Source organism: Pygocentrus nattereri, chromosome 2, assembly GCF_015220715.1.
Source record: "Pygocentrus nattereri isolate fPygNat1 chromosome 2, fPygNat1.pri, whole genome shotgun sequence".
Taxonomy (NCBI): Eukaryota; Metazoa; Chordata; class Actinopteri; order Characiformes; family Serrasalmidae; genus Pygocentrus; species Pygocentrus nattereri.
Genome location: NC_051212.1, coordinates 1,198,820 through 1,211,051, shown reverse-complemented (window position 1 = coordinate 1,211,051; position 12,232 = coordinate 1,198,820). Strand labels below are relative to the sequence as shown.

The 12,232-nt window shown below is 42.1% G+C and overlaps 1 protein-coding gene and 1 pseudogene across 1 annotated transcript; one reads left to right on the top strand and one right to left on the bottom strand.

Moving 5' to 3' along the window:
* The window catches only part of LOC108413175, a 250,452-nt pseudogene that overhangs the window by 93,525 nt on the left and 144,695 nt on the right, over positions 1-12,232 (top strand).
* LOC108413179 (zinc finger protein 502-like) lies at positions 9,126-12,016 on the bottom strand. Its single transcript, XM_037532371.1, has 2 exons — positions 11,954-12,016; positions 9,126-10,934 (listed from the first exon to the last, which is right to left on the bottom strand). Exon 2 carries the CDS (start codon positions 10,819-10,821, stop codon positions 9,721-9,723), a length of 1,101 nt encoding a protein of 366 aa, XP_037388268.1. The 5' UTR covers positions 10,822-10,934; positions 11,954-12,016; the 3' UTR covers positions 9,126-9,720.

Sequence of the window (12,232 nt, the reverse complement as noted above, 5' to 3'; positions counted from 1 at the left end):
CGAGAATGTCATTTTATCAAATACAAGTCTTTAAAAATTCTGTAAAGTTTTTCTTTGATCAGTGTTTGATAATTGAGCTTTTTGAACTAGTTTGTTAGTTGAACTTGTCAATTGTTTCAATTGTGGTCTTAAAACAATCTTTGGAGTCAGTAGGTAAATAATTATCAAAAAACCTTGAGTTTGTTGCAAAGAACACTCATTAGACACCAATGAATCTTTTTGGCCTGGTCTCTTCTGCTTTATGGGGCTATAGATTCTTTAGTTTTAAGGTGAATGTAATAAATCTTGGTAAACTTGTACAATACTATTTTCTGAGGAAAGTTTCATTTAAATGTATTGTCAATACTTAATCTAGTACATAGTTATTAAAATGTCATTTTATTCATCTATGAATTCAATTTTAAAAAATGGTTTCAAAATACACATATTATTAACATCTAAAACATTACAATTGTATGTACGTTCCAAAATTGCACAGGAAATGTGCAAATTTGACTTAAGCCCAGGATCGCCACATAATAAATAAGGGTAATATCTTTTCTGATTAAATGCAAATTATGATTTAAAACATATTTATGGTCATGGTCTTTGCAACATATATCTTGAGGCAAAGGAACTTTCTTAATTTTATGTATTTGACTGAGCCAAGCAATGTTGCTTATACAAGTCTTTAAAAAAGCTTTAGTGCTTTTCTGTAAATCATCAGAGTTTGAAAACTGATGTTTATATACTGCTTGCTAAAATGTTTTTACAAAGTCTTAAACTTGGTCACTAAACTACCGCCAACGTCTCAAGATCAAAAATTATTTTAAAAATCATGCCTTTTAAGCACAATTTTATTGCAAGTTATGGATCAATCAGTTTGGTCCAGCCTATTTAGAAACAAGGTACAACAAATTTGTCACTTATGCTCTGATTGTGACCAAAAATTATATATACATTGAAAATAATCAGCTGAGGAAGCATATAAGGTTTGGCTTGAATTGGCTTAAGGTTTCTCTTATAATGCTCAATTAGATTGCCAGCAGTCTAAAATGTAAGTGTTCCTGTCTAAGGTTAAAATAAAGACATGGCTATTGTTTTAAATTATATATAATTATATATAGCAACCGAGGATCAGAATGCCAAGGCCCACACCTTCGGACACTGCCCGATGCAAAACGCACCAAACCCCTACTATTGCCCCTCCCATCAGGAGGGGGAACTCCTGTAACTCCTTCGGGCTGGGCCCGATCGGGCACCATGAGTAAATGCCCGGCCACCAGACGCTCGCTGGCTAGCCCCTCCCCCAGGCCTGGCTCCAGGGTGGGGCCCCGGTAACCCTGATCCGGGCAGGGTACACAAGTCCTGTTTTGATTTTATCTTCATAAGGGTAATTATGGACCACACTTTGACCTGTCACCTAGGACCAGTTTGTTCTTACATTCAGTCTTTTCAAGTTCCTTGATGTGTTTGTGGACGTTGATTCAAAATTTGCAGGAAAGAACTTGATCACTTGGACAAGATCATTCTGGAGAATAAGGGTAAATAACAACAGCATTTGATTAGAAACTTTAATAGGTAATCAAAAATATATCTGTCTACAAAACAATATTTCACAGAAACAACAGCAGAAGAAATATGGAAAATATAAAAAAAAAAAAACCAATCTCATACTTTGAAACGTCTAATCATCATCGTTAACTGCTTAGTCCAGATCGGGTCTCGGTAGCAGTTGAGAGCGCAGAAAATCCCAGATGACCTTGTTCCCCCCAGCTTCCTCCAGCTCATTCCCAGGGACCCCAAGCCGCTTGCAAGCCAACTTGGAGATCCTAGGACGACCCCAGGGTCTTGTCCCGTAGGCCATGCCTGATACACCCCCACCGGGAAGTGTCCAGTGGGCATCCAAATCAGCAACTCCTCCACCTGGGGCAAGTCCTTTCCCCTTACCTGGAGTTGGCATGTCATTCTTTTCCAGGCTAATACCATGGACTTAGACTTGGCGGTGCTGATCCGCATACCATCCGTTCAACACTCAGCTGCAAACCGCTCTAGTGAATGTTGGAGGAATCCATGTGATTCTGTCCATGAATATCATGAACAGGAGTGGAGACAGGGCACAACCCTGGCGGAGTCCACCGCTAACACTGAAATAGTCTAACTTAATGCAGAGTATATGAATACAGCTCTCACTATGGGAGTACAGAGATTGAATGGCAATGAACAATGAAAAGCTGGTTCATTGTTCCATGGCCAGGACGGAATCTGCATTGTTTTTCCTCAATCTGTGGTTCAACTATCAGTCGAAGTCTCCATTCCAGCACCTTGGCATAGACTTACCCAGGGGGGCTAAGAAGTGTGATACCTCAATAGTTGGCACACACCCTCCGGTCCCCTTTTTTAAAAATAGGGACCTCCACCCCAGTTTGCCAATCAAAGGATACAGTTCCTGAGGTTTATGCAATATTGCAGAGGTGTGTTAGCCATGACAGCCCCACAATATCCAGAGCCTTAAGCATCTCTGGACGAATCTCATCCACCCTTGGTGCTTTGCCACTGAGGAGCTTGCAAAGTACCTCACTGACCACTGAAATGGAACTTGACACACCAGAAGCCTCTGGCCCTGACTCCCATGATGGAAGCATGTCTCCCAACTTAAGGAGTTCCTAAAAGTGCTCCTTCCACCGACCGACAATATCCTCATTTGAAGTCAGAGTTTCTCCAACCAATACAGCTTGGGCACAGCCACCCCAACCACTCCAGAGTTGCCAGACAGTTCTCCAGAACCTCCTTTAGGCCGTAAAGAAGTCTTTTTCCATGGCTTCACCAAACTCCTCCCATGCCCTGGATTTTGCTTCTGCCACCATTGTGGCTGCCACCTTTTTTGCCTGTTGGTAACTACCTGCTGAGTCTGGAGTCTTTCGGGTCATCCAGCCCCTAAAGGCCTCTTTCTTCAATTTGAGGGCCTCCTTCACCACCAGTGTCCACCAGGGGGTTCTTGGGTTTCCGCCCTGACAGGTACCCAGAAGCTTTTGGCCACAGCTACACCTGGCAGCTTCCACAATGGAGGTTTCGAACAGGGTCCATTCAGACTCCATGTCCCCTACCTCTTCTGAGACATGAGAAAAGCTCTTCTGGAGGTGGGAGTTTAAATTATTCCAAACAGGGGCCTCTGGCAGTCATTCCCAGCACACCACCAGTCTTCCCTGCCATCTGATCCAACTCACCACCAGATAGTGATTAGTTGACAGCTCAGCACTTTTCTTCACCAAAGTGTCCAGAACAGATGGTCCTAAGTCAGATGAAATGACAACAAAGTTTATCATTGATCTTTGCCTCAAGGAACTCTGGTACCATATACACTAATGAACATCCTTGTGTTCAAACTTGGTTTTTGTTATGGACAACCCATGCCTGTCACAGAAGTTCGTTAACATGTAACCAAACTGGTTATCTGTCAGTAGGGCTCTAGATACATCTTGCTGCAGTTCCTCTTCCCATCATCATGGGGTCAGTAGAGAGGCTCCCTTGGGCTGTGTATAAATAGAAGAAGCCAAGCAGGTGGTATTGAGGGAATTGTGTTCAGGTGGCACATCCTCCATGCGGATTGTCTCCTTAACAGGAAACCGTGGGTTTGCTGCCCGTTGTAAGTGTTTTTGGTTCTTTTACTTAAGGTTGTACTGGTGCTTTTAAGGTTTGTGTACAGTACACTTTTAAGTCAATGCTAATGCTGTGCTAATGATATGTCAGTGCTAAAACTGTGCTAATGCCATGTTGAAGCCATGTTAAACGAAAGGACTACTTGCCATTGGTTTTAGACTCAGTCTCCCTTTTTATGCAGAAGGAGATTTTATATGCCCTAGATGGTTCTGGGTGGTTCAAGCTGGGACTTCTTAGGTCTCTTGGTACATCATTCCTACTTCACTCAACCTCACTATTAGCTGCCTCACTGGCCACCTTCTGCTTCTCCATCACAAGACTACTATTGCAGAAACCTTCTATGTGAACTGTGCTACCACCAACTTATTGACAGCCCATGGACTTTATTTGTGTTGGGTAATGGTCACTCACTTGGTGACTGTTTGATGGTGTGGGTTGGGAGTTGGAAATTACTTTGGTTTGTTTAACACATTTCCTATTGTACATTAAATTATCTTGTATACCTCTCAGCCTCAGGAGACTGCTGTAAGTCAGCCTAACTTGCTATTTAATTGCCATACACCGCACAACATATACACGGTCCCAGGTGATACCCTCCCTTATCAAATGTCTTTGTAGCAAAACTATTAGTGGACTCTACGTTAGTGGTTACAAACAGTTCACCATTCGGGTTTAAATCGGGCAGGCCATTCTTCCCAATCACACCTCTCCAGGTTTCCCAGTAAGAGTATGGAGTCTGTAGGCAGGACCCTTTGCAGAACCCCGCACACCCACCTGGCACCTCACACCCTGTGCATCTCCTGAGTAGTAGAGGGACCAACCCCTATCATTAGATTATCAGACATTGTTGCTGTCCCAACTCACTGACTCTGAACCTCTCTACAACATACATTCATCACAAATTTCCACTGACACCATAATTACAATGTTACTCAGTTCATTTATAAACAGATTAATGTATAAAGAATTATTTTTTCATTTCCTTTTTCTAGGTCTCTTGGCCAGGTTTCAGTCCTGTTATTGTCATGTTTGAGAAAAATGGTCCTAAAACATTTATTTTAGAAGCTTATGGTACCAGAATTGTCAATTTGGAAGGTACCATCACATAAATGATACTTAACGTTAACACAAAAAAAATCACTATTTGTTTGTTCATAAAAAAGTATATAACGAAGAAATTCTAAAAAACACAAGAAATGTGTTTTTCTAGGAAATATTTAATTGAATTGACAAGCTTTAAAGCAGTTTGAGGTCTAAAATGAACTTTATCTACAGAAAGTGGTAAATTCAGCCTGTCTCTTTTGGCTTTACTGCGATTAGGTTTATACTGTTTCTTCTCTAACTTTGTCAGCAAGTCAGTGCACTTTATGTTGTTCGTTCACCGAGATAAATTATAATTTCTAATGTACTAAATCAAATTCCTTTACCTGACAGTCGAATAAAGAGACTCTGATTCTGAATCGGCAGTGAAATAATGAACAGCATACAAACTCAAACTGAAGAGTGTACAGATGTATATTATTTATTCATTTATGTATTCTTTCATTTGTTTTCTAGTAGATTAAATCTATTCTTTTACTCAGAACATATACTGGAATAGTGACGAATTTCAGAATTATATTGAAACAGATCTTTGGGAGGAAGTTTTGTTTAATAAAAGAATAATTTGAATAATAAATCTGAAAAGGTTAATTTAATTCACATTTAGAATCTTTAAGCTCAAAAACAGGGAGCAAGAATCAGCACAACATGAAGAAAATATGATCATTCTGACAAAGCACTTTTGAAGAATATGTAGGCCTCTGAGATTACTTTTCAAAGTACTGGCCAGATACTGATTTAGTATGACAAGTATGGATGGATTATTGTATATTACTGATTGATAAGTATATGCTGAGGTAATTACACACACACACACACACACACACACACACACACACACACACACACACACACACACACACAGGGTTGGGATAGCTACTGAAGAAAAACAGTAGTTAGCTACTTTCTCAAAATTTGTAGCTGCTATAATGTAACTACTTTTCCAGAAAGAGTAGTGGCTACTTTTTAGGATACTTTTCCAGAAAGAGTAGTGGCTACTTTTTAGCTACTGTTTCAGAAAGAGCAGTGGCTACTTTTTAGGATACATTTCTATAAAGAGTAGTGGCTACTTTCTAGCTACTTTTTCAAAAGTAGTGTCTACATTTTAGCTACTTTTAAAAAAGTAGTGGCTACTTTTTAGCTACTTTCCAAGCATTATTGTCAGAATGTTTGTGAATCACCTACCTGACACACCAAACAAGTCCAAATGACAGTATGAACAAGACACTGCATTTAATCCTGTGCCAGAAAGAAACATGAGAAAAACTGCAAATACACAAAAAGATCACAAAGTGTAACAAAGTTACACGCTCAAAAATTAAGACTAAATGCAAAGTCAATCATTCCATGTTTCAAATCAACAAAAATACCCAAATATATACCGGAGACTGTTTCGAAAACTATTCTACTGTTGAAATAAAACTGCTCCAATTTAAACAGGTGTCAGGACTCAGAGAATTCCAAGTCCTGCTCCTAGTCCAGACATGAAAAACATTGCAACCAATTCATTTTTTCAAGTTTTACGTTTTTAGTTCTAATTTATTCTGCTCTCATATGTGAAAAGGGTTAAAGTTAAAAAGATTAAAAAGTGTTTTTGCCTAAATTAAAAGAAAAATCAAACTTCAGTCAATTTCCAAGGAAAGAAAAGGCCTTTATTTGTCCTTTAATTGACAAGATGGCTCCTGGACAACCACAATGCAAAGATTTGTTACAAAGGATCTTTTTTTTTTTATATCCTCTCTGAGGTTAGTTTATTGTTTTGCTGGTCTGAGTGGATCAGATAGAGCAGTGCTGCTGGAGTTTTTAAACACCTAAGTGTCACTGCTGGACTGAGAACAGTCCACCGACCAAAGACATCCAAGCGACAGTGTCCTGTGACCACTGATGAAGGACTAGACGATTAGCTCAAACTGTACAGTAAGAAATGTCATCTCTCTCTTTTTACATCTACAGGGTGAACCGACAACACAGGTGCATCTAATAGAGCTGAATCTGCAGCCACTTGTGAAAATGAAGTCAGCTTCTCAAACTCTACCAATCCACCTTAAATGGCACAGCAGTACAATCTGGAGCCTCAGGCACCATTTAAGGTGGACAAATCGAAAGAGAAACTGGAGGATGAGAAGCGACTTCAACCTCGTAAAAAGTCAAACATTGAGAGGCATTTTGCAAGAAAGTCAGGGAGATGTTTCCTGAGATGTGAGAAAAGCAGCTACAGCTAAGCTGAAGGTTAAAACAGAGCAAAGTTAGTCTGAGTTTGCGTTTATATTTTCAGCCTTTACTGTCAGCACATACTGAGATATTTACAGCGAAAACAGAAAATGTTGGGCCTCCCAAGGTGGATTCATCATTGCTGAGAGGACAAAATGGCTATTATTAACAATTTGGTTTTGACCCTCCGAGTACTAGTAAGGGATGATCAGCGCGTAGGTTGAGTGTGTGCCCGTCTGCCCGAGCGGTCCAAGGTTCAGACAGGATTACACAAAGCATCAAGAGTTCCTTTCACTGGAACTAAAGGGCCATGCCCAACTCCTGAAAAACAACCCCACACCATAACCCCCCCCGTCACCAAATTTTACACTTGGCACAATGCAGTCAGACAAGTACAGTCTCCCAACAACTGCCAAACCCAGACTCGTCAATAGGATTCCAAGACAGAGAAGCATGAGGGCAGCGCTTTACACCACTGCATTGAACTTATTAGAATTGAAGACTGTTAAAAAGATAGTTATTTTATAACTTGAGAATTTACCCACTATGGGACTAATCTTTCACGCTCCTGGAGAGACCCCCGTTTTTAATGTTAACCTCATGCGCCTTAAGTGCGTGACATACAGCCAAACCGAACTCTTTATAATAAAGGACGGTTTGGCTGTAGAAACAACGACTATGGACCACAACCTCAGAGCTACGCTAGGTAGACTGCAGCTACTATGGACACCGGAGTGGCGGAGCAGAGGACAAAGGTCAAGAGAAAGCGGTGCGCACGGGGGCAGAAGAGGGGCAAGCGGGGTGGCGTGCTAGTGAGGCTAAAAGCTAATGCTAATAGACCGCCGATTCCATCACTGTTCCTGGCCAATGTCCGCTCCCTGGACAACAAGCTGGACCTTCTACGACTGAGGATGAGTGTTTCCGAGGAGATGAGGAACTTTTCTGTACTTTGTCTCACGGAAACTTGGCTAAACAACAGCATGCTGGACTCGGCCTTCCAGATTGCCGGCCAGCTGCTCTTCCGTGCGGACCGCAACCAGCTATTGGGTAATGTCCACGGGGCCGGCTCATGCGCGTATATAAACAAAGGTTTGTGCACAAAGTGTGTTATGGTTAACAGCCACTGCTCTGAGGCAATAGAATATGTGAAGTGTCGGCCGCATTATTTAATTCGTCAGCTCATGGCGGTGTTCGTCATTACAGTTTACATCCCGCCTGGTGCTAAAGCTAATGATGTGCTGAAGGAGCTACACGAGCACATCAGCTCGCTTCAGAACAAGCACCCGGAGTCATTTTACATGGTGGCTGGGGATTTTAACCATGTAGACCTGACAAACACTGCCGAAGTTTTATCAGCACGTCACCATACCAACACGGGGAAATAACACACTGGACTGCGTGTATACAAACATGCATGACGCATACAGAGCCATGCCCCGCCTTGGCCTCTCCAACCAGAAGGAGCTATACCATCCATCCCCTCCCCCTACACATCGGATGTTCTGCAGTGGAAGTGGTCTCCAGTTATAGGTACTTGGGCGTACACTTAAGTAACAATCTCACCTGGAGGAATAACACTTCCAGCCTGATCAGGAAGGCACATCAGCACCTCTACTTCCTCAGAAGGCTGAGGCGTGCTGGACTCGGGAGCTCAGTCCTCACCTCATTCTACAGATTTGTGGTGGAGACCGTTCTGGGCTCCAGCATCACTGTGTGGCATGGAAGCTGCTCTGTGGCAGAGAGGAAAGCTCTGCAGAGGGTGGTGAAGGCAGCACAGAGGACTGTTGGAGTCAGCCTTCCCACCACCATGGACATTTATACCTCCAGATGCAGGAAAAGGGTCACTGGCATCATGAACGACCCCACTCATCCAGCGCACACACTTTTTTTCCGCTCCCCTCAGGTACGAGGTTGCGGAGCATTAAGAGCAAAACTACCAGACAGAGAAACAGCTTCTTCCCTGAAGCTGTGAGACTCTTAAACTCCAATTAGACAATCACTGCAACAGCACTTCATGTCCACTTATTTATTGCTGCTTTACTGAATCAGTGCCTCCACTATATCACCCCTACACATGTCACTTTATACATTACCAATATTAAGATGTACACCTTCTACCTCATACTCATACTGCTGTGGTCCATGCTGCTGTTATCTGTCCTCCCCTTTATGCACCTTCTATTTATTGTTTGTTTGTCACTGGAGTTAACTGGACCGTGAATACAATGTTTCGTTCCACCTCATGTACCACATGTGATGTGAATGACAATAAAGCCCTATCTCTCTCTCTCTCTAATAAAGAATTACCTTAAAAAGTGGATATTGAGTAATTTCCTCCTGAACAACCTCTTGGTCCAAATACTGCTAGAAACATACTGTCTAATTTCATGTTTAATCCTAAATGCTTCTCAGTTGCATTAGATAAATTAATAATAATAACATTAATAATAATAATAATAAAAAAAACATGTTGACCAATCCCGATCTGTCCTTCCAGGTGTGTGTGTGTGTATATATATTACTAGAGCAGCTCTGCTTCATTGTTCAGATGTTACCAAATTAAGACAGGTACTGTCTTCTGGATTCTGTCCTTACCAGCACTAGACAGTCTGAACATGTCAGCCCAGTTTCTTCGACTGTTCATAAATTTAAATTCTGCACGGAGTATACATTTCTTCTAATTATATACGAAGCTCAAATACATCTTATTGGGAACAGTCAGACCCACTTGAATCATAAAGTGCATGTGTTGTAATGATGCAGTTTCTTTCAGGTGTGAATCCGCTGGTGAATCTTGAGGGCACCACTTTCTCTAAAACTCTTCCCACATTCAATGCAGTGATACGGTTTCTCTCCTGTGTGAATGCGCTGGTGTATTTGGAGATGACTCTGTCTATTAAATCTCTTGCCACACTCTGAGCAGTGATACAGTTTCTCTCCTGTGTGAATGTGCTGGTGTGTTCGGAGATTACTCTGTTGAGTAAAACTCTTCCCACAGTCTGAGCAGTAATACGGTTTCTCTCCTGTGTGAATGCGCTGGTGTGTTTGGAGATTACTCTGTTGAGTAAAACTCTTGCCACAGTCTGAGCAGTAATACGGTTTCTCTCCTGTGTGAACGCGCTGATGTCTTTGGAGATGACTCTGCGTAGTAAAACTCTGTCCACAGTCTGAGCAGTAATACGGTTTCTCTCCTGTGTGAATACGTTGGTGTGTTTGGAGACTACTCTGTACAGCAAAACTTTGTCCACAGTCTGAGCAGTGATACGGTTTCTCTCCTGTGTGAATGCGCTGATGTTTTTGGAGACTACTCTGTTGAGTAAAACTCTTCCCACAGTCTGAGCAGTGATACGGTTTCTCTCCTGTGTGAATGCGCTCGTGTCTTTGGAGATGACTCTGTTGACTAAATCTCTTGCCACAGTCCGAGCAGTGATATGGTTTCTCTCCTGTGTGAATGCGCTGATGTTTTCTGAGGTCACTACATCTTCTAAAGCTCAGTCCACACTCTGAGCAGTAATACGATTTCTCTCCTGTGTGAATGCGCTGGTGTGATTGAAGATTGCACTGTACAGCAAAACTTTTTCCACACTCTGAGCAGTAATATGGTTTCTCTCCTGTGTGAATGCGCTGGTGTGTTTGGAGATTACTCTGTCGACTAAATCTCTTCCCACACTGTGAGCAGTGATACGGTTCCTCTCCTGTGTGAATGCGCTGGTGTCTTTGGAGATGACTCTGTGTAGTAAAGCCTTTTCCACACTCTGAGCAGGAGTGAGCTCTTTTTTTGCCTGTAGTCTTCTGTGTTGGTTTGCAAGGTGAGTTTGTGTGAAGATCAGCAGAGGAAATTTTCTGAGTACTGGAGCTTCTGGATGCCATATTCTCACATTCAGCATTAATTTATTTGGGCAGCTTCTGGATGTGTTTACGGATGTTACTTAGAAATGTGCAGGAAGGCACGTGGAAAGCATGGTCATCTGTAGCAGATTATTCTGGAGGAGAACAAGGGGTAAAAAAAAAAAAAAAGAGAAACACTGGTTAATTTGATGCAACTGAGAAAACACAAACTGCACTGATCTTGGTCTAAACAGCCAAAAGAAATCTACATTATGCCTCCTGTGCTCTGCCCACTATTCAACTGAAGATGACAAATGGTCTGTTTAAACGGACCAAGGAAGTCAAAGCTGACCAACGCAAATGCAGAGCCACAGCAACTGTCCTCAAATGAAATGTTCCCCCCATTTGGAGGCGACTCCCAACCTTTACCTACCACGACTCAAGGTCTGAAATATCGCAGCACATTTGCTGCTCCCAAAACAAGCTGAAAAACTTACTCAAGATAGCCGCTATGAAAGACATGTGAACTCTGCTCAGTGAGTCTCTTCAAACCTCATCTCTGGCAGTTCCCACCTCTAAAGGACCTGTGAGCCCCTCCCCACCACCCTCTCCCATCACCCCCACACAGACCTTTATTCAAACAGGTGCTATTAGATTATTACTTCAGTTCAAAACGTCCACGCTTCAACATTTCCGCTTTAGGCTTACTACAAGAAGATGGAGAAATAAAAAGACGCGCAGAGTCTCTAAAACCAGTCTGAGCCGCTCAGAGAAACAGAGAGAAAAAGAGATAAACGGCTCTTTACCTTCAGCAGATCGGCTCCCGTTTCTCTCTATTTCTGTTAGAGTGAGTTATAAACAGAGAAACAGAGAGAAAAAGAGATAAACGGCTCTTTACCTTCAGCAGATCGGCTCCCGTTTCTCTCCATTTCTGTTAGAGTGAGTTATAAACAGAGAAACAGAGAGAAAAAGAGAGAAACGGCTCTTTACATTCAGCAGATCGGCTCCTGTTTCTTTCTATTTCTGTTAGAGTGAGTTAGAAACAGAGAAACAGAGAGAAAAAGAGATAAACGGCTCTTTACCTTCAGCAGATCGGCTCCCGTTTCTCTCTATTTCTGTTAGAGTGAGTTATAAACAGAGAAACAGAGAGAAAAAGAGATAAACGGCTCTTTACCTTCAGCAGATCGGCTCCCGTTTCTCTCTAAAACCTGCAAAGCTCTTCTTCTCCTCATCGTCTGTGGAGAACCACCGTTGTAGAACTAGCGCCCCCAGCGACGTCATTACCGTGGATCTTTGGGCGTTATTTTTTAATCCCACCCGTATTCCGACAAACCCCGCCTCCCACGCTACGATTGGCTAGAAGCTCGTAAAAGAAAGTTTGGTCAGAATTGATGGGAAATGAATGCAGTGGATTATCAGGCGTTGCTGGAGGGCAGTTTGTATGATTCAGTTT

Bases quoted from the DNA above. Each gene is read 5' to 3' on its own strand.
- LOC108413179 (XM_037532371.1), bottom strand. From the start codon at position 10,821: ATGGCATCCAGAAGCTCCAGTACTCAGAAAATTTCCTCTGCTGATCTT.